This window comes from Hydractinia symbiolongicarpus, chromosome 5 (genome assembly GCF_029227915.1).
Source record: "Hydractinia symbiolongicarpus strain clone_291-10 chromosome 5, HSymV2.1, whole genome shotgun sequence".
In the NCBI taxonomy this organism is placed as follows: domain Eukaryota; kingdom Metazoa; phylum Cnidaria; class Hydrozoa; order Anthoathecata; family Hydractiniidae; genus Hydractinia; species Hydractinia symbiolongicarpus.
The window spans coordinates 21592146-21614677 of NC_079879.1; the positions used below are offsets into that span (position 1 = coordinate 21592146).

The 22532-nt window shown below is 33.8% G+C and overlaps 2 protein-coding genes across 3 annotated transcripts in view; one reads left to right on the forward strand and one right to left on the reverse strand.

The window, feature by feature from the left end:
* Window positions 1–22532, forward strand: part of LOC130645333 (tyrosine--tRNA ligase, cytoplasmic-like) — a 28380-nt gene that overhangs the window by 3946 nt on the left and 1902 nt on the right. The window contains exons 2-17 of the mRNA XM_057451299.1: window positions 3465–3611; window positions 5265–5366; window positions 5542–5615; window positions 5775–5820; window positions 5914–5997; window positions 6252–6332; window positions 6639–6690; window positions 6899–6939; window positions 7663–7719; window positions 8785–8878; window positions 9192–9277; window positions 9695–9745; window positions 10261–10345; window positions 10715–10800; window positions 12232–12388; window positions 13357–13399. Coding sequence (XP_057307282.1) covers window positions 3465–3611; window positions 5265–5366; window positions 5542–5615; window positions 5775–5820; window positions 5914–5997; window positions 6252–6332; window positions 6639–6690; window positions 6899–6939; window positions 7663–7719; window positions 8785–8878; window positions 9192–9277; window positions 9695–9745; window positions 10261–10345; window positions 10715–10800; window positions 12232–12388; window positions 13357–13399 — 1286 coding nt within the window. The remainder of the gene's footprint in view (window positions 1–3464; window positions 3612–5264; window positions 5367–5541; window positions 5616–5774; window positions 5821–5913; window positions 5998–6251; window positions 6333–6638; window positions 6691–6898; window positions 6940–7662; window positions 7720–8784; window positions 8879–9191; window positions 9278–9694; window positions 9746–10260; window positions 10346–10714; window positions 10801–12231; window positions 12389–13356; window positions 13400–22532) is intronic.
* LOC130645344 (uncharacterized) lies at window positions 17070–19084 on the reverse strand. Of its 2 annotated transcripts, XM_057451312.1 has the most exons (3): window positions 19009–19084; window positions 18776–18913; window positions 17070–17347 (listed from the first exon to the last, which is right to left on the reverse strand). In XM_057451312.1, the coding sequence occupies exons 1-3, from the start codon at window positions 19067–19069 to the stop codon at window positions 17124–17126; spliced, it is 423 nt and encodes a 140-aa protein (XP_057307295.1). In that variant the 5' UTR covers window positions 19070–19084; the 3' UTR covers window positions 17070–17123. The 2 variants fall into 2 exon arrangements, 1 of the variants encoding a protein (XP_057307295.1); XR_008982694.1 differs by lacking the exons at window positions 18776–18913; window positions 19009–19084 and adding an exon at window positions 17499–17633.

Genomic DNA, 22532 nt, shown 5'->3' on the forward strand with positions numbered 1-22532 from the left:
AGGTGGTAGTAAAAATATTTACTTAGAAGCTAAGCGTCGGGCTCGTACAGCAGTGTATAAGGCAAAATCAGAAGCAGAGAGAAACAGATTTGCAGATGTGTTAAGAAGGGAAGAATGAGGTATTCAAGATAGCAAAGCAAATGAAGAAGACTAATCAAGATATTGTAGGTGAGAAGTGTATACGTAATGATGAAGGTGTTTTGGCTAGCACAGAGGAGGAGAAAAGGGTAGCTTGGAAGAATCATTATCAGAGGTTGCTTAACACTGAGTTTGATTGGGACGAGGATAATTTGTCTGATGATGATGTCGTAGAAGGGCCAGCCATGCAGATCAAGACAGAATGGGTAGTGAAGGCTATTAGGAAAATGAAGATTGGCAAGGCTGCAGGAGTATCAGGTATTGTTGCAGAGATGGTAAAAGCATCTGGATATATTGGAGTTGAGCTTATTACAAGTCTTGCTAACCAGATTATAAAGGATGGTGCTATTCCGAGTGAGTGGCAGTCGAGTGTAATAGTGAATTGTTTCAAGGGCAAGGGTGATGCATTAGAAAGGGGTAACTATAGAGGTTTGAAGTTGGTTGATCAAGTAATGAAAGTTATTGAAAGAGTGATTGATAAGTTACTTAGAGAAAGAATTGATATAGATAAGATGCAATTTGGTTTTGTTCCAGGGCGTGGCACTACAGATGCAATATTTTTACTCAGACAGCTTCAGGAAAAGTATTTAGGAAAGAGAAAGAATCTCTATTTTGCCTTTGTAGATTTAGAGAAAGCTTTTGATAGAGTGCCACGTAAAGTTATTTGGTGGGCTATGAGAAAATTAGGTGTGGATGAGTGGCTAGTTACGATGGTTCAGTCTATGTACAGCAATGCTAGAAGTCGTGTCAGGATTAACGATTCACTTAGTGATGAATTTAGTGTAAATGTTGGTGTACATCAGGGTTCTGTACTTAGTCCTTTGTTGTTTATTCTAGTCTTAGAAGCGCTGTCGATGGAGTTCAGAACAGGTTGCCCATGGGAGTTATTGTATGCAGATGATTTGGTTCTCATAGCAGAGTCGATCGAAGAATTAGTTGAAAAGTTTGAGAAGTGAAAGAAAGGACTAGAAGAGAAAGGGCTGAAGGTAAACACAGCAAAGTCTAAAGTCATGATAAGTAGCATTGCAGCCAAGTGTGACCCTGTAGTTGGAAAGTGGCCTTGTGGAGTTTGCAGGAAAGGGGTTGGTAGTAACTCAATTTTTTGTCAGACTTGCAAGCATTGGGTACATAAGAAGTGCAGTAGTATTAGTGGAAGGTTAAGAGCTGGCATACAGTTTGTATGCAAGCGTTGCAAAGGTGAGATTATAGAGAATGAAGTATTTCCAGCTTTAATGATGTACAACAGTGGCTCGTTAGAGATAGTTAAGAACTTCTGTTACTTAGGTGATATGTTGGGCAGTGAAGGGGGTGTTGGAAGAAGTGTTACTTGCAGGATAGGTTCTGCTTGGAAAAAGTTTAGAGAGTTACTTCCTTTATTGACTAGCAGAGTCCTGTCAATTGAGGTAAAAGGTAGGTTGTATGAGGCCTGTGTAAGAAGTGTTATGTTGTACGGTAGTGAGACATGGGCAGTGAAGCAGGAAGATCTTGACCGTTTAGAAAGGAATGATATGAGAATGGTTAGGTGGATGTGTAATGCCAGTCTGAGAGACAGAAAGAGTTCAGATGAGCTAAGAAGCAGGCTAAGTCTCTGTAGAATTAAAAATGTTATCCAGATAAGAAGATTGAATTGGCTGGTTCACTTGGAAAGAATGGAGGAGGATAATTGGGTAAGAAAGTGTAGAGACTTGATAGTTCCTGGGGCAAAGCCCAGAGGCAGACCGAGAAAGACTTGGCAGGAGGTTATAAGGACAGACTTGATAGAGAGGAAGTTGAGTTTAGATCTAACACAGTCTAGATCAGATTGGAAGAGGGTCATTAATATACCCCGTCCAACCCATGCTTAAGCCGAGAATGATGATATGATGATGTTCTGCCCCCAAACATCTAAATGGGCATATAAAAAAAGTGGGACTTGGGACCTGGGACTCAGGACGCCTAGTCGAGACTTGGTACTCAAGACCCAGTGTTCTGGAGCCAGGATTTGGGACTCGAGACTTAGGACTTAATCTTTGCAAATGTGCAAAAACCACGACTAAAAAATAGTGGAAGTCAACAATGTTTTTTTCTAATAACAATTTACACTGTTATAAAAAAGTATATAGATCAAAGAACAAAATGTAAAAAATCATCAAAGGAGGAAAGTAAAAATTATGCTTAAAGTATAATACACAATGTGATGTGAAAAATAAAAACTTGAAGTAAAAGATAAAAAAAATAAAAAAGGTTTAAGTCTGTTTATAAGTCGGAACACTTTCAAAACAAAAACAAAAAAAATATACATGTAAAAGATATCTCATTTCTTTATAAGAAAACTAAACTTAAAGCCCTCAAATGTTCCTTGCTCATAGAATTTGAAGCCTTAAAATTTTCTTAAATTATTCTTAATTTTTCCTCTTATTTTATCATTTTTAAAGTTTAAATATTTTTTTGTTTTAGCCCCATCATTATAACTGCCTTTACAAACTTTTTGCTTGTTTTATCACACCCTTTACATTTAACTCCTTCATAGGTTTGTTGTGGACTTTATGTTTTACAAGATAAAAAGTAGGGAACGATCCTCTTCCAATTTCTTGTTTCTGAAAAATTTCGTTCCCGTCAAATTTGGGCAGACTAAAGAATATACTAAAACTCAAAACACTTAAAAACACAATTTCTGTTAGCATGTATCTTTCTTCTCATCATCTATTTTTCTCACTATTGTAGCGCTATCTAAACAGATGAACCTTCCTTTCTTCCAAGGTAAAGAAAGATAAAGATACTGTAATTGCTGTCTTACAACTTGAGTCCTGAGTCCCAGGTCCTAAGTGGTTAAAGTTTCATGTCCAGAGCCCAACTTTTCCGATGTGCCATCTAAATCATGCACACATACCATGCTTGGCATGGTTATTCAATTATCATAAATAAATATGCCAAGAAAGGAGAGTCCATTTAACTATTATGTCGCAATAAGTATCCGGGACATCCCCTGGAACTAAAATCTATGGGGTTAGAGGTCTTTTTAATTTGAATTTTACCCTGGTATTTGTCCAGGGTCTGTCCACCCTTGTATCTATTAAGGAGAAATTAAGAAGAAATTACAATGAACTATTTTGTAATGATGGACTGTAAAGTGACGGAAAATAGCAGAAATTTATACTACTTCAAGTAAAAAGAAACAAACCCACTCAAGAACGCTGAGTGCAACAGATTTGGCTAAACATTAATGTTTATAATTACATAAAACTACTATATAAAGCTTTTTCTTTTTGATTGAAATATATAAACTTTTTATAACAAATAGAACTTTGCTTTTGGCCAGACTTGTAAACAAATATTCCTTCTTTTAGGAAGTTATTGGCATGGAAAAGCTAAAAACTGTAATATCAGAAAGACCACTAAAACTATACTGGGGAACGGCAACAACTGGAAAACCACATATTGCGTACTTTGTACCAATGACTAAAATTGCAGATTTTTTGAAAGCAGAATGTGAGGTATGTAAAATGTAAACTCGTAATTCACTAACTTTATTAATAAACTGCTGGTCAATATTCATATGTTATGTTACTGCACAATCATCAGTTTGCAGCCTGAAATAAAACATGAGTCCACTTAGTCAGTTGTAGCAACCTTTTATGACATTTTTCACTACAACAAATCCTATGCATATTAAAGAATTTCACCCTTTCACCCTTTGTATGTAATCAGTCCATTTTTGTTGAGCTCTTGTACCATTATATACTCAATTTAAAAAAACTGGATCAGGGTGGCCACTAATCTTTGAAATTTCTTGAAACGAATAAACTTGAATTGTATTGCTGGAAAGGACAAAAGTGGTAAAAAAATTTTAAAATATGATTTTTGGTTACAATTTGTTTGGCTTTTTTAGTTATTAGACTATAGAAGCAGGATGGTAGACACTGGGGAAGGGGGCTGTAATGTGTGTGACTAACAGACTTCTTCTTCACGGTAACTTTGGCAGTTAAATCGTTTTAAAAGTGTAATATGTAATTTAAGAGCAAACTTTTAAGAGCACAAGCAATTTTCAAAAGTTCTAGATCTTTAATTAATTTTTTGGGGCATCTTTATATATGTATATATATAAATTTTTATGTTTATGTTTTATGTGCGCATGATGCGCTAAGGCCTTAGCCCATAGTGTGAACGTAAAAGTACCTGCTTAGCTCACAGCTAAACTCTTTGTTAGCTCATCGTTAGCTGATTTTTTGAAATCAAAATTTTTTGATATTTTCCTTCCAGCTAACAGTGAGATAAGTTTGCTTTCAGCAACTTTAAAAGGAGTCCGACATAAATCATGCTTAAAGCGATTTATTTTTTTACAAATATGCTTCGTTGTAAAAGGTCATTTCAAAACTAAAATGGCTGACAAAATTTTACCTAAAGAAATGCGCTCTCTGTCGGAAACTTTAAGTTCTTGAAATAACTATGGTATTCTCCAAGCTCTTTTCTTCTAAGAAAGATTTCTCTGACCAAAAATCTTTTCCTGTTTTATAATCTTGTTAATGCTCTACTTTCCAGGCTTTAGTTTCGGCTACAAAAGAGCTAACGATGCGCTGTTGTGTGAAAGTGAAATAAATATATATCAGGTACCTGTAGCTCAAAAAATTGAAATCGACTAACACATCATGCGCATTATGGTTAGCTCAACGTTAGCCTGTAGTGAGAACCAAGCTTAAGAGCTCTTATTAACCCTGATTTAATATGGTTTTTTAGTCTAATAGGGATGTGGGTGCTTTGGTAGTTTGCAAACCAGTACTTATGAGGGCCAACATGTTGTACACCTGTATAAGTAAAAAAAAATTGATGTCACTTAAAAAGTAACTAAAAGTAAGTAATAAAAAGCAAAAAAAATGCCCAAGTGAGAAGGGAATGAATATAACATGAAGAAGGAGAGAATGAACATAACTGAACTGCTATAAGTGAGAAGGGAATGAACGTAATTGAACTGTTATGAATGACATAAAGTAAGATTTTACACTTTTTTCAGTTACAAAATAATTGGAAAAAGATGTATTCTATATTCCATGTTCTATCGTAAATTTTAAAAAAGATAATTTTTGTCTATCAGGGATAGGGAAAAAAGCAAATCTTCATGGTATAACTAAAACTTTTTATTGTCTTGGCAGGTTACGATTCTATTTGCTGATTTGCATGCTTACCTCGATAATTTGAAGGCACCATGGCAGTTATTAGAATACAGAACAAAATATTATCAAGCAGTGATTAAGGTATATTGTCCTTTTTTTGTAATTATAATGCAAAATTGCCATTCAATATTTGTTCAAAATGAACTGTGAAATTTGATTTTTAGTGTTGCAGGACTTAAACAGAACAAGAATAGTTTTTCATTTTGCTATGATGTATATGAAATTAGAAAAGGTAATGTTGTTCTTTATGTTTTAGGCTATGCTGCAATCTATAGATGTACCACTGGATAAGTTAAAGTTTGTCAGAGGTTCTGACTATCAACTAACTAAGTACGTCTTTTATGATTTAAGAAATGGCTTTTATAGCATAATTAATACTTTATCTGCTAACAAGTTTTCTTATTTTTTTGACAGTACACTTGCTTATATTTTCTCTGTCACACTATCTCCAACTTATGCCTTTGCCTTAAATTGCTTATTTACTTTCAGGGAATATACTTTAGATGTTTTCAAATTGTCCACTGTGGTCACTGAGGTAGGCACTGCTTTAAAGAATGTTTTAAATCGTATTTTTTTACTTTCTTCTTTAAGATATCAAATGTATGTGTATAAATGTATCTTTTTTTAGCATGACTGTAAAAAAGCTGGTTCAGAAGTTGTTAAGCAAGTCCAACACCCTGCTCTTAGTGGTTTATTATATCCAGGTTTACAGGTGAGTTTATACAGGGCTGTTACAGTAAGCTAACTCTTTTTCATTTTGTCTTCAAAAATTTATGATAACTTTATATATTTTCTTGATCAATTTTTTGTTGCGACAATTTTTAAATACTTTTAATTGTTATTTAATAAAGCGAAAGAAAGTCATATTCAATGTGTCTTAGAGAATTAGCAATCGGCTGGGATTGAATAAACAAAAGACAATGTGTTAAGTTATGAAGACAAATAATAACACTTTATCATTTCTAGGCTCTCGATGAAGAATACTTAAAAGTGGATGCACAGTTTGGTGGTGTTGACCAAAGAAAAATATTCACATTTTCAGAGAAAGTAAGAGGTTGTTTGTTGGGAAACCATTATAGCAAAAAATGTGGACAAAATTTCTTTGTGGAATATTTTAAAACGTGCAAGGTCCATAACAGCACACAAACACAATCCACAAAAGCAACTATAACGACACATAAACACAACTGATAAAAACTCGTTACTCAATTTGTGTTTTCAATTCATTCTTTTAATTTACGTTTTCACATACATTTTTCACATACCTGACAGTATATAAAAAATCGGCAACACAGACCTCCAAGCAGAATGTAATATTCTTTTTTTTTAATTTTTTATTCTTCTTTCTTTCAGTACCTTCCCCAGCTAGGATATGCAAAAAGAATTCACCTTATGAACCCTATGGGTAAGCTGGTGTCAATTTTTACCACGTCTTTGTTTTGCTCGCTCAGTCAAAACTGGATATATCTCGGACCTAAAAGTTTTATTTGTTCAAAATTGTCTACCTTCAGATTTTTGTGCCTGTAGTCGAGTTGCTTCCCGTTTGTTAGATTAAAATCCTGTCTGTTTAGTTTGTTTAAAAAACTAAAGGTATTGCTTTTGTTTTTTTATAGTTCCCGGTTTAACAGGTGCTAAGATGAGTTCTTCGGAAGAAGTAAGTATATTTAAATGCTTTTGCATAAAATTGATTTAAGTAGAGACAAAATTGGACAGGTGTTAACTAGAAAAATAAGGTTGCCATTACTTTTTCATTGTTAATCGCAAGAGAATATTCTGTGGATGAGATGTGTTTTCATCATAAAAATGCCTGACCGAGTGTTGTTGTATTGAACCATGAATTTTCATCTTCTAGCACAAATGTGAATGGCTTTGTCATTTTAAATAATGAAGTTAGTCTGGGGAATACTGAATATGGTGGACAATACCTTACCAAAATTAGCAATATAGACAAATTAGACTACTTTGCTTTAAAATAACTTTTTTTACCTGCAAAGTTTTGAAAAATCATTTTACATCATGGCCACACAGTCTATACATTTTAATCTAAAAACAGTAGAAATTTTATTTTTAAAAGAGTGTATGGAAAACCATTAAAGTTTGTCATAGCCTAGTTAGTTTATGATGCTGAAAGATACTTAAAAAATAAAAATAGACACTTGTTATCGGGGTTGAAAGATAGAATAAAATCCCCATACCTAAATATTTTTAAAGTGATTATAAAGCGCCATGGAGTTTTTGATCTATAGAGTGGTTAATCTTTGAAAATTTTAAATGCAATTTTCGTATAGTAAAAGAGGCCAGGATGTAAACTCTTTCTACTCTTTTTGTTTCTGTTTTCTCTTCAACTTTAAAGTTTAACAATTTCTGTTTTATTTAGGAATCCAAAATAGATCTACTTGACGACGAGAAAACAGTAAAAAAGAAAATATCAAAAGTAAGATCACATGCTTTTAATACTGATGTAGGGCCTTATTTACTGTAATAAATACATTATAATAAAGTAGCTGTTGAGGATACTGCGTGTGGCCACAAGTAAACACAATGCAGCGCTGCATGGTAACCTTTTTTAAGAGTCCTGTTTTATTATATTTTGTCTGAGCGATTCGAACCCCGTGTTCAATTTGTCAACAAAGCTTTAATTTAAATAATGCTAGATATAAAGAAATACTATAATAAAAATTAGTGCATTGACAAGGAGTTTATTCTTGATGACAAAGCGTGAAAATGTTGAAATTTTGTATCAGTTATTTTGTGTCTGTTTTAGGTGTGTCGATAATCTGAGATTTGAAAACAAAAAATCATTGAACTATGACAGAATCAATTTTCTTTTTGTATTATCTTATTAGTAAAAATTAATGAAACAGGTATTAAAATAATACCCAGATCAAGTATTATGATACAAAAACTTTTGAATGTCAATATTTATATTTTTGTGCATATTTTCCAGACCGCACCTGTTAAAGACGTAAGAGTTATTACGCATTGCTTAAAACCACTTAGTAAACTTTTCAGAATCAATAATATATTTTTTAATCGAAACACTTCAATCAAGTTTGGCCATCCGTTCAATCCGTTTTCCCTGATTTTCTACTAATGTAATTGGATATAAAAACATTGAACATTACAGGATTTTTTATCTCTATCCTTTAAACACAAAAACAGAAAGATGCGTTTTAAAGCTTCTTAAATTTAGCTAAAATGATGGTATCTTTCTCGATCGTAAAATAGTTGAAGTCGCCGCGCATGACCATGTCAACAAATAATAATTATGTTAATTTATTCCTTTTGTCTCACACCACATTGTGCTCCGTTTTATCGCATATCTGTTGCTTTTATTGTGTAATGGATGGGCACGCTATCTGGCCCACACCAAAAGATATAATGCAATCTGTGATATATTTATAGTATATAGCACTATAGTGAATTTTACAACTATAGGAAAACGTACGGGAGTTGAATCAACATAGGTGTTGCTTACAGTTTTTGGTTTTCTATTTAGGCTTTTTGTGAGGAAGGTAACATTACAGAGAATGGTGTTTTATCCTTTTGTAAATTTGTCGTCTATCCTATCATGGAATTGAAAGGGTTGAAAGGTAAGAATTTTTATGACGTTTAAAGGACTTAAATGCAAGGTTTTGATTTTCAACAACCGAATTCAATGACAACCATGGTCCACTTGAAGTGCAAAAATATGATAAGAATTAGTTATTCTACTTTGTGAACTTTAAAATCGTTTCTAATGGGTGATACAACCATAAAACACAGACTTTAGCCCCTCCACCAAGAACAGTTATCCCAACAATTTTTTCCCCATAATGTCTTAGAACAATTATCTTAGCTCTTTCATCACCATGTATTTGTTGGACGTATTAGAATTTGTTTTTAAAAATTCGCTATTCTTTTTAGCTCTTACGATATCAAGAAGCGAAGAAAATGGTGGCAATTTAGAATTTACGACATATGAATCCTTAGAAAGCACTTTCGAGAAAAAGGTATCCGTTCATTTTCTATATTCTAAACAAGACTGCGCATGCTCAAATATTTCTAGGCGTAGGATTGGCTGCAACATTTGCAAACGCTGACGCGCGATCATGTTTCAATGTTTCGTTTACATACGAATTTTAACATTCGAATGTGATCTGTCAAAAATACTACATAATATTTAGCAGGAAATGTATTTGAGAGAGATCGATAGTAGACTGTACCGGTTGATTTCATGTGTAAAAAACTCTCGCCCTGTTACGTAGTTTAGCTGTAATAGTCGCTAAATCTTGATCTAGATTGCAGCGGCTTTTACAGACCTGAAATAACGAGGGTTTTTTCTGACACAGCTATACTTGTAAGCTATAACCTGTCTCTGTTTTATTTGTTAGGGTTAATAAAAATATCTTTTTTTTAATTTTTTTTAGCTTCTCCATCCAGGTGATTTAAAAGCGTCCGTCACAGAATTTTTAAACACTGTAAGTAAAAACTTCTTTTTTAGCTCAGTTCATAACCTCTGCGCTGGTGTGCTTTTGGTAAACCTGACACCCTAACTTTTATTTATTTTTATTTTGGCGGGAAATATTTTATATCAGACACTTCCTGAATTTATACATATAGAGAAATAAATTAAGAAGCGCTTGACGGTAACAATAATACCAAAAAAACAGGACTTTCTGAATCCCAAATGAGTTAAAAATTTACACGCATGCTAATTTAACTATACTAATTAAAAGATAAGGAAAAAAAATTGATGAAACAAAAATTTAAAAGATTTTAAAAGAAAATTGTGCGGTGAATGCAACTTCTGTGTTAAAAATATGGGAGGAATTTAATTTGATTTAAGTAGCTAATTACCCCAAATTTTCTCTGCATTAAAATTTGGACAAATAAAGTCTTTGCGCGTGTATTTAACGCGAAGTAAACGTAGTACACATGTTTAAAAACGTTCAAACTAAAAGAAGTAATGATAAGTGTTTATTTTATTTCTCAGTTACTCGAACCTATAAGAAAAATATTCAGCGATCCTGAATTAAAAAAGTTGACGCAACTTGCTTATCCGAAACCAAAGAAAGAGAGTAAGTGTTGTTATAATTTATTTTTTTATTGCATTATTTTTTTACTTTTTACTATTTTTACAACATTGCTTCAACTGTGCATCTGTCGAAGCAGTTTAAACTGTTTTCTCGTAAGAAGCAGTGGTCGAGCTTTTTTTGATTCAAAATTACTTCCTGAAATGCACATACGAAGTGTTTCCAGTTTTGTTTTGAGGCGTAAACGACTTTTTTTTCGAATATTTTTGTTACTTTTAACTATATACCCCATATATTTAAAAGTAAAAATAAGTCTCCAGCTACGATAATAGTTATCATTATAATTGTTACTATGTATTATTTTATTATATATTATTACTATTTTGATGATTATTTTTCTTATTATTACCATAGAGCAACAGAAGGGAGGAGGAGAAACAAGGGATATCACACCTGCCCGATTAGATATTCGTGTTGGGAAAGTCCAGTCAGTAAAATGTGTAAGTTAGACCTTTAAAGTGTTTTTGTTTGTTTGTTTTCACTCCTTTTGTTGCAATTGTGGTCTTTTTTCAGGATTTAATAGACAATTTGTGTAACAACTGGAAAATCCGCCTACAATACCATTACAATAGCCCCATACGGCTCACGTCGCTTCCTAGTAAAAACACTTTTTCTCTGTCAAGACACTTTTCTTTTTTCCTCCGAAATTTTCTCTTCCGTTCAAAACACTTTTCTTTCAAAGTGTGAAACAATTTTCTTACATAAACCCAAAAATTTCCAGACCCAATTCTGGACCACAATATTAATCGAGGAGCTGGATTTTGATAACTCCTGTTTTTTGAATAAAATAACATACACCGGCTCCTGGCCATAAAAAAGATCAAGTGTTCTTAGTTATTTATAACAAACTCTCTAAATATTTTTATATGTTATTTTTATTAAGAGCACATTTTAATAAAAGAAAAATCATGTAGTTTGCTTGGTGGACACTACCATAATTTTGAGGGCTCTGGTCAGCCATTTTGCCATTTGTTTTGTCCATTGATAAGTAAAATTAACAACTCCGCTACTGAGCTGATTTGATTTTTAATATTATTTTAATCATGCACATGCACAAGAACCTGCTACAATATAAAAATGTTGATAAACATTGAGCACGTGTCAGCCAAGTATACTTTTCGTTAGACGGGAAACCTAGCATAATTTATCTTACCACCAGGGAATCGAAATAGTAAGGTGGACAAAAATTACGCTGGGTCTCAAACAATTTTTTTGCCGTCAGAATTCTGACCGCGCTTTTTAATTGGTTAATTCTATTGTTCTTTGCTCACGTGGTCAATATCGCGAAATCCTTTGTTTTGAGCGCGAATGGCCACACTCACTCACTTGTTTGTGTCTAAGCTTTCGTTTGAGAGAAACAGAATTTGAAATCCTCGAAAAAAGCGTACTTAACTAGGCTAATTTCTCGCGAAAACTATAAAAAATATACAGAGCATGTGTGTAAAATTGCGGACCAGATTTTTAAATTTAATTGCGAAAAGAAAGTTTCGGACCACATGCAGAGAAGTGTTAAGTGCAGAAGAGGACTGTCATAATACAGATAGAAGTGTGAGAATACATAAGAGAACTATTCGAATTATAGAAGAGAAATGCTTTTAAATTGGAAGAAAAGTGAGCCATTGGGGCCACTGTAACCATTTTTCATCTTCCATCAACAGTAGTAAAAGTACATTTGTGATGAGTGACCTATCGAAATTTCATTTCTGCATTATATGTTCTAGTCAGTAAAATACATACCCATATCAAAATTTGGAATGGTTTATTTTTCAAACTACGGTGATAATGAGTTAATAGTAGTCATAGGTTTCATACCTATAGCTATAAATAAAGGGGGTTACATATTGCATATCAATGTGCGTTTATATTTTTAGCATCCAGATGCTGAGTCACTTTTTATCGAAGAAATCGACGTTGGTGAACCATTACTACGCACTGTGGTCAGCGGTTTGAAACCATATATGAAGGAAGAAGAGCTTCGAGACAGACTTGTTGTGTTGCTATGCAACCTGAAACCACAAAACATGAGAGGTAATAAATTATAAAGTTGATGTAAAAAAAATAACGAATTTTCTGACATCTTTTTAATGCGAATAAATTATGAATTTTTCAAATATTTATGCTAGGGATTATAAAGACTAAAGACTGGACTATAGGTCTTTTTTTAAGAAACACTAAGTGTCAAGTTTCTTAAATTGAGGCTAACATCGAAGTTGATAGAGTGGCAGGGATGTAGCTAAAATAATTTTAAGGGTATGAAATAGGGTCCAGAAGAAAAAAAACTCCTGTAAGTTAGGAAACATAACCCAAAAAGTATGTTTCTTATGAAAAAAGACAGTAAACTTTCACATTTAAGTAAAATTACAGGATCATACCTAGACTTTAAAATTGTCAACCATATTATACCTTGGCCTTTTTGGTCCGGGAGGCCCCTTATGCTTAAATTGGGTACGGCCAGTAAGTCCTAAAATTGATCTGCTCATAACTTGGCTTAAATTTCACCCCATTTTACACCCTTTAAATTTGTTGTTTTCAGCAAGATTTCTGTCAATTTGTCAAATTACATTTTTTCGTTATTTTTTTTTTAATATTTTTTAAGTCAGAAGTTAGGTACCTGACTTTTTTTTCTTAAAACCATGTTTTAGTCAAACAAACAAAAAAGTGCACCGTGTTTATGTATTTGCAAAGACTTAAATATTGTCATCGTTGTAACGAAGTGTAGGTTAAGAAAATTTCGCGAGTTTGAGACAAATCTTTCACAATTTGGACCCTTCACAATGAATTTTCTCGTTTCAAATAAATACGGGGTGCTGTGTTTTGTATTTGTATTTGAAATTTTCTTTTTCTGCCGTGTCAATTTTGCCACTAATTAAAAAAAATAATTAAAATAGCAACGATGTATTACGATGTAATGAATTTTTAACCTGTTATTGTTTGCAGGGAAAACGAGAAAAACAAGGAGAAATGTCGTTGAAGTATAGTTTGTCCTTATTTTCCAGGTGTGAAGTCTCAAGGAATGTTGCTTGCTGCTTCCAAAACAAAGTAAGTTATGTTTGACTAAGCGAGCAAATAGTGGAAGAAAATTTTGCATTTATAGTATTTGCGAGTGAGCACATGCGTAATCAAAAAATAACGAACTTAATGTAATGCAAGGAAATGCGGAAGAACGGATGTGCAGTAGCAATCTTTTTCACTTGGATGTACAAAAACTACTGAAGTCTGGTCATTTAAGACACAGACTCTCTAACACTGAAGGGGCCGGGGAGAGCTATAGCGTTTCCCCACTTCCCAACCAACTTTTTACTGTGCAACGAATTGTCGCACTCAATTTAGGCTAGGTTAGTCCAATTAGACTATCGCAGATTTTGCCATCGCGTAGTCCAAGCCCAACAAGAAGTCTTTCAACAAAAAGAAAGTTTCTTTAGACTTGTATTTCAACCAATGTTGCAAAAATGTTTTATTTTCAAATTGTACTAGGTGTGAAAGTATAGTATATTTACGTGACACAATTTTAAAATTCTGGTTAATATTTTAACCATGCGTTTTATTTACTGTGCCAAATTTTCTTAAAAAACGACTACGTTTGACGTAGATATGTAAAAAAAGAAATTACAAAATTTTATTGTCATTATTATGTTTAGCATGATTTGCTTAGTATGGCAAATTTCATCGGAAACAAAGCATTTTTAATTTTTGACAAAAAAAATAAAAATTTGACGTCACCATTATTTTCAGCATGTTTTTCAGCAAATTTATCAAAAACTGGAACTAGTCCCAGTCAATTCGTGAAATCCCTGCAATCTAGGGCACATGCGGCAAGATAAAACAGCTTTCATAGAAACAAGCATATATTTGAATAGCCAAAAAAATCATCTTACAATGAACGCACAGGCCTGTTTTAATAACTTACTCTCCATAGCGAAGGGTGTTTAATAAGGTAGAAGAGAAGAAATAATTTTCATAACAAAAGCATTTAATTACTTGAGCATAAACTATCTCGCCTAGTCAGCCCGCTTTGTTATGTTTGTTTATATTGAATTTTATCCAGACCGCTTGCCGAGATCTTGTGTAAAATAGGCGAGATCTCAGCAAGCGGGCCAGCTCGCCTCTCTATATCAACGAAATTTTAAATTCCTTTGAAAATAGCATTTAGACGAGGTCACGGCAAACGGGTTAGCCCTGCAACCGGGCTTGCTTGGCTTCCATATAAACAGCCTCTTGAATGTGTGTTTTTTATCTTTGTTTGAAACCGAGGCTCGTAAGAAAAGTCAGAAATTGAGAAGCATTTGACCAAAACAGAACTTCCTGAAGGTAAAATATATTTACACGCATTCTAGTCTAACTATACTGAACTAAAAATAACAAAAAAGTAGAAATAAACTTTCTCTTTATAGTGCTTATGTTTGTATTGTCATATAGTAAACACTTTATGGGATTGAACGGTTGCTTGGTGGTGTAAGAAACCACTTTATAAGAATTCGCTTTCCAAAAAATTAAGAAACTTTTACTGGTTGTAAAACATATTAAAATTTGAAAGGCATTCCGGTGTTAGGTTAGGCTATAGGTATATTTCGCCGTTATATAAATGTTACAAGTTAAAATATCTTGTAATATATACAAAAATGGCCGGAGCAAAAAGAAGGCACAAATTGCCTTATCACTAAGCCCCGTATGGTATAACAGGAAATGGGACGAATATCGAGTGGCCTCTCGTGACAAATCGGAAGACTACTTTAAAATTGACGATGTCAATGGAACAGTCATCGTTTTGGATGATGCGTAAAATGCGAAGGAGTTGTTTCATCATTCCTTGTACAAGAAACTTTTTAGTAAAATGACCTCAGAATTTAAGGAACTTTTACTAAATGGCCGGTAGGGTGGTTTCTTTTAAAAATAAAACGTTTTAATATATGTGTAAAGTCGAAAGATATCCATCTCTTGATAGCAGTTTCAAGTCTCGTGAATGTATTTTGTGAGAATAAATCCACCCGCTACGTAGGTGTTCAAGCTAAAAGGGCTTAGGTTCTACTGCAGAAAATGTAAACATTGAAAAAGATTCCCGGTAAAACGTAATTTTGCGATTTTCGCGAATAGGTTAAACCCCAGAACTACAATTCTTAAAAAAATAGCTAGTATATATCATGCCACCAAGCAACCGTTCAATCCAATAAAGTATTTACTTAATCCCATAAAGTGTTTACCATATTCACTCCCCCCCCTTCCCTTCCTCAATAACTATCCATAGGCTTGTTCAAATTGAATCAATCTTGGCACACTTATAGTACGTCACAAAAGGAACAAAATGACGGCAATAAATTTTTCCTTGCGTCAGCACATTTTCTGTGACGTCATCAAAAGCTTAAAATTTGTTCCCCATCGGCTTAAAGTTCAATTACTTTAGTTTTAAAGTGAATTTTTACATTCTGTTTAAAGTTATATAAACATTAAAGATAAACATAAAAGTTATATTTTCCCGGTGTTTACATGATCGCCAATTACTGCCTGAAAATCCGGTTTTTATTGATTTCCGGGTAATATCCGAAAAAAATCGAGAAATCGGATTACCACGTGTTTAAAACATGAAAAATGATTTTTCTTGTATAAAAAAGTTGTGTTGTAAGTTTCAAGTTCTAAGAATAATGCTAACAAGAGTTATTATATTTTCCCTATTATGAGGGTTTTATAGAGATTTTAAGGTGCAGTTTTTAGTAATACCTCTGAAAGGCATGGGATCTAAAAATTTAGCATGCAGGTGTCTATTAGATAAATATTGAAACTCAGTATCATAACCATGCAGCATAGCGTTAAGGAGTTATAAAAAAACCGTCAGGGCAGGCGGAATCCGCCCCTCTTTCCTGGACCGAATAAGGGTTAAAAGGTTGTGTGTGTGTGTGTGTGACCAACCAGAACATAGCAACAAGCTTTGCGATGTCCAGAAATAAAAGGATTAAGATTTTATTATGTTGTACCCAATGTGCTGCCGAAAATTTGTTTGGTCACGTGATGCTAATGTAAGTAAAAGCTGTTAACTTTACTTGGCTCTAAACTTTGTACATGCGCGAAAATAAATAAACAAACAAAACTTTCAGAAGTTGCGTGATATATATTAGCTATTTTTTTTAAGAATTGTAGTTCTGGGGTTTAGCCTCGCTATTCTCAGAGAACCTAATTATTGAAAAATAAGGTAATATTTAAGTAAATAATGTGTTTGAAAAAAGCAACATTTACAAGACGTTTACAACATGTTGAAAAAAAGAGAGATACAGACGTTAGCGTTTTGTATAATAATCTACAAGCTTTTTATATAATACAACTTTGTATAGTATAATACAAACTTTTAAAGAATGTCGTTGAAATACACGTTGTTGTTTTTTTGACAAAAAACATGCATACAAGAAACATAGGCTCAAATTGTCTAAAAACTAAGAAACATGGGCAGGCTCAGAAGGGCAAGAAGTTTTTTCTAAGACATATTCTTCTCCAAGAACCAAAAATTAAACAGAAAGCACTGAAGGTCAGACAAATCAAAAATGTTTCCATCATCTGCACCCTCTTCTACCAGCATATCCTTCAGTTCATGTTTTTGAAACAATTGAGAGTAAGAAACAAATAAGAAACATTTGAGGTTTATTTCTAGCCTTAGAAATGCACACACACTCAAAAATTGGTGTCTGGCAATTTAGCCTCACCATTGTTCTTAGAATGTTTGTAAATTTTGGAAGTTAGAGCCTCGATGATTCTTAATAAAACGCCTCTAGAACATTTCCTAAATATCTTGCAATTCCATCTGAACTGCATAGTGGTTGTTATTGTTGCTGTTGTTGTTTGTCAGTTTCACTACATAAATGAGTAATCCCACGGCCAACAAGATGGTAGCCGCTGCAGCGATGGTGTAACAATACACTGGATACAATACACGCGACGGAGTGTCTTTTAACCAGTCATGCCGTTTCAAAACAAATAGTCCTGTCAGAACGCACGCAAGAATGCCTACAAAGAAAAGCTTTTAACTGTACACGTACATACTAAGAATATGTCAAGTGTTATCGATGTATAATGCGTTTTTATCATCGAAAACCGAGGATTGTGGACATGCCAAGCAAAACCAATGCGAGAACACATATTTTTTATAAGAACACACCTTATAAGAACAACTTAAGAACTAGGTTAGGCTCAGATTTTATTCAGTGTCAATCGATATCAAAGTTGTCTGCTTTCACTTACAACCGTCAGTACAGAAATCTCCTAACACTACCAAATCAATAATCAAATTTTGTTTTTAAGCTTCAAATTCAAACAAGCGGTATTTCCCTTCGTCAAACTTCTTTTTCTTTTATTAAGAAACTTCCCTACTGAACTCTTTTCAAACCACAAAGCAAAGGAAATTCCCTGTCCGTGCATGAAAAAACAGTCTAGCACGCTTTTTCTGTCTATTAAGGCATCACATAAATAAGAACAAAATAAGGGACCGTCTTCGAGATCGTTTTAAAAAAATCGTTTCATATCGTTTCATTTTTCTAATAGACTTGAAACAAATTCTATACGTTAAAATTCGTTCCAATTTGTATCAAAAATGAAATGATTTTGGATGAAATGATCTTGGAGATGATCCCTAAGGGCCTTTTTATGAGGCCGGGAAACTCGGTCCACCGAGATATCCCGCATGACCGAGATCTCAGATATTTGCGGAAAAACGCTGGAAATTGAAATCGTGTTTATATGGTGCATATTCGTCTCGCCCTGGTTAGCTACAACGGGAAACTCGATCAACTGAGGTCCCGGGTAAGTGAGCCGGGATCCCGGTCAAACGGGATGGATATTTGTCCATGTAAACAGAAGAACCTGGTGGCAAAGTACGGAAAAAGTTTATGTAACCTTAGAGGAGCAAACAATTATCACTATTACTGCATATCAATGGATATATTTGTTTTCGTATCATAGTGTATTTGTAATAAAGAGAACAAAACAATAAAACATGCTGAAAACAACAGGTTTCACTTAAATTATAATTGAGAATGATCTAAGATAACTTTTAATCCTGTTTCAAGTGTGTGGGAGATAAATGATAAACGTAATACATCTTTTTTTATTATTTTAATGAATATTCTTTAAATTGGTCAGAAATGATAAAGTACTAGATTTTTCAAAAATTTGAGAAGATAGTGATAACACAATTGTTTCAAGCATCAACAGCATCGCTGTCTTTTTTTTTCTGTCGATGGAAGCCATATTTGTTTACATATTCACCCCGCCACTTTCAATCCCCCTAATTTTTCTTTATATAAACCTGGGATGGAAAATGAGAAATTTACATATAAACCTGAGTTTGATATTACCCCGCTCTACCGTGTAACTCGGCGGGCGAGTTTCCTGGTTCACATATAAAAAGGCTCAGTATAATAAAATGACCATCCGTACCGTTAATTATCATCAAAACGGAGATAATTACAAATCCAGTTTTTTGCACTGCATAACAAATAAAAAGAGCATGTAAAATGACCACCAAGCCTTCTAACACGAGTGCAGCAACTGACAAACCTTGGACCACGTGGTGAGCTAAAAAAGAGAGCAACGTTTTAATTGACTAACAGTACATATTTCGCGAAAGCTACATATATACTGTATGCCATTTTTTAAATTAATTCACTCACTGTTATCGATATCTATGTGCTGCGACGACGTTTTTATACAACGTCCAATTTCAGTTGTCATCAAGCAATGGTGAAAAACACCATATGTGAGTTGATGTGCTCCGAATTTTCCCTCGAGATCATATTCTAACCAATTATCCGTATATATTAAAAGATACGTATCCAGGGTACATTTAACAACAAGTAAAATTAAAATTAAAGCATGCAAACCTTTCATGTTGCCAAGGTGTCGAAAATGAAACGCCCCACGCAAACCTTGCTGTACAAAAGAGCACGAAGGTTGGTCTTTTTGTTGGGTTATTTAAAAAAAAATTAAGTCAAATTCTATCTAAAGACCAGTGTCTAATCGTTTATATTTTTTTAAGTAAAACATCAAAAGTTTTGACTAAGGCTTGTCAGAAGATCCAGCTTTGATTCATTTCACCACCAGCACTGGGGAAAAACGGAAATCGGAAAAGATAGATTGGGGATGGACCGTATAAGAGGACCTCTTATCCTAAAAAATTCTTACTTAACTCGGCTGCTTCGTTTTATCAATCGCTTGCTTCTGTTTATCAAATCTTCAGTGCAAATGTTTTACTAACGTTTTGAATAAGTGAGGCTAGTACTTTGTTGCAGACTCAGCGTAATTTTCCTATCACTAGGAAATTGGAATAGTTAAGGTGGGTCTTAAATGAATTTTTCTGGGTCAGAATACCGACTGGGCTTTTCGATTGATTAATTTTATTTTTCTTTAATTACGTGGTGAATACGGGGCAATCTTTTGTTTTGAGCGCGAATGCCCTCACTCACCTGAACAGATCTAATAAATTATTGTATTATTTAAAAGGGAAGGATGTGATCACGCCAGATATGTGCTCATTGGTTGATTGTAACTTGGGTGTTGCTATAGGGTGTATTTAATTGTTCTGACAATTGTTTGCGTTTAAGCTTTCGTATGAGAAAAACTGAATTTGATATCCTCGAAGAAGCTTAACGAGGCTTATGTTATCACTGCGCCTCCCCCGGAACAGGTTGTTTATTGTTCCCAAAATCATACTGAAGATAGAAAAACATAGCTACTTGTTACTAGCGGGTGCTCGCTGTTGTAGGTCGAATACCAGCAAAGTATTAAATGGTCTTTCGTTTTCACAAGCGATCTTGCACGAAAATTTTTATACTACACGCTTTTTTAAAAAAAATTATCTCTTAATGAAAATTATCTAGGGCTCAATTTCTGAAATTTTAGGAACTGGCATCACTTGCATGTTTGTAAATATAGATGACTTGCCAATGTTTACAAAAGTTTAGAAATTGCGGTTTTTTGCACATCCTCGAGCATTTCTTAAATGAAATCAAAGCAACTAAATCGGTAGCCTAGTTAAATAAGCTTTCTTCGAAAATGAGTTTCTCTCAAACAAAAGCGTATACGCGAACGAATGACTCAGCGTAAACCCCGAGTTTAATTATAACAATGTGACTAATCGTTTCTGAGGCGATTTTAATTTATCTGTGAGTTGTTTACCAAGCTTGGCCACATCTTACTATGGTAAAAACTTTAATAGTTTACTAATGTTTGTTAGGTTGAGTGAAACCACTCGCTGGAATATTCGGATGAAAAGGGCTTTCCCTGACATGGACCACGTGCGCAAAGAACAATAGAATTAGACAATAAAAAAGTGCGGCCAGATTTTGGCCGCAGAAAAATCGTTCGAGACCCAGCGTAATTTTTCCCACCTTAACTACTCCGATTTCCCGGTGGTAAGAAAAATTATGCTGAGTCTCCTGGCTACTAAGTCAGGCGGAAAATGGCTTATTGTGTATTACGGGCTGTTTATATTGTGTGAGTAAAAAAAAGCAGGACTCACACAGGGGACTATATTCTTCTAATTCTTTTCAAAAAATCTACTAATTTTAAGCAAATATTTCTTTCTTTGGATAAATTTCTTTGATTACTGCGGTCTGTTGTTTACATATTCTACTTAAAGGAATGCTCGAGGATGTGCAAAAAACCGCAATTTCTAAAATTTTGTAAACATTGGCAAGTCATCTATATTTACAAACATGCAAGTGATGCCACTTCCTAAAATTTTAGAAATTGAGCCTAGGTGATTTTCATTAAGATATATATTTTTTAAAAAAACGTGTGGCATAAAAATTTTCGTGCAAGATGTTGCTTATAAAAACGATGAAATAAGCGAGATCAAACGGGCTGGATTGACTTCCAGGGATGGTCTCTTAGGAATGGATAAATAAAATTAAGTATTAAAAGCCGGACCAAATCGTTGGTTAGATAATTAGAACATGGTGTTAAAACATTTTTCATTTTACCAAAGAAGGTTAAAATAACAAAACAAGAATAGAACAAGGCTATGGCAATTGTTCTGATTAGGATTTTTGAGAAAACCCCGTGTACGAGGTTGTCAGATTAATCATTTATTAATCATGCAGAACACTTCACGCAGATGTTCTTCTTCTTAATATCACGGAAATTTTCTCGACACGCCAAAGTTTTTCCACTGCGAGTAAATCAAAACGGGGAAATCTGAAATCATCAAATACATCGGCGTTTTTATTCCTAATGGATGCAGACTTTTGAATACCAATATTATTAGAAAAAAAGAAAAAAAAAGATTGTTGCCATATGGGAAAAATTTTCCTTGCAAATGAGCTGATTTTTGATTTTCGCGAAAGTTTTTTTACACAAAATTCACCTAAAAATTACAATTCCCGACTTTTCCTCGCATAATTTCGTTTCATTTAATTTGACCCCGCGAAAGTTTCTGCCATAAAAATAGAGTCCTGCTTATAGGTGTTTTTGCTCCAACTCATGAAAAAAGAGGGAAAAATATGTTTAACGCCTTAAATACCTTTCCGCAATCAGTTCTATTTTTTAAAAAAGTATGGTATCGCTCAGAAACGAATTTTGTAATGTTCTTAATTGAACAACAACAGCAACAATGTCAACAACGCTGTCGATTTTAAAACTTTTCCCGGAAACTGCCCGTACCGCTACACTAGACTGACACTACTTGGTACCTTACCTAGCCTTTTAAAAAAACTAATTCAGAGTTTGCTGGCAAGAGCCACAAAACAAAAAGTAGCTACTAAAAACCATAACGAGGCAAAAAATTCACGTGAAAGCGAGCGTTTATTTAATTTAAAAACATTTCACTCACTACAATCTTTCAGTCAGAATGCGCTTAAGTCTCGCTTATAAATATTTGTAAAAATCAATTGAAGCAGAGAAGCGGGTAAGGAGAGATTACAAATAATTCATTTCAGAATCAGAAGGACTACAGTAAGATAGATTGGAAAAAAGATTAAAAGAATTGTGTAAGGGTATCATACCAATTTTCACCCGGACATTTTTGTTTGTTTGAAGCTTACCTTTCATTTCCATATTGAACTTGGGACATCAAGGACGCGGCGAACATGCATCGTTGTTTAAAAAAGCAGTAACGTCTTACTTGTTAAATGCTATGAAGAGAAACTAGCTAATTTTCATGTTAGTAGATTGAGCCGTGGAATTGTCCATTTAATTG

Coding starts and splice junctions, on each gene's coding strand:
- LOC130645344 (XM_057451312.1), bottom strand. CDS start 19,069: ATGACAACTGAAATTGGACGTTGTATAAAAACGTCGTCGCAGCACATA. Junction 18,914..19,008: donor GCACATAGATATCGATAACA/GTGAGTGAATTA, acceptor TCTCTTTTTTAG/CTCACCACGTGGTCCAAGGT. Junction 17,348..18,775: donor CGTTTTGATGATAATTAACG/GTACGGATGGTC, acceptor TTTTCTTTGTAG/GCATTCTTGCGTGCGTTCTG.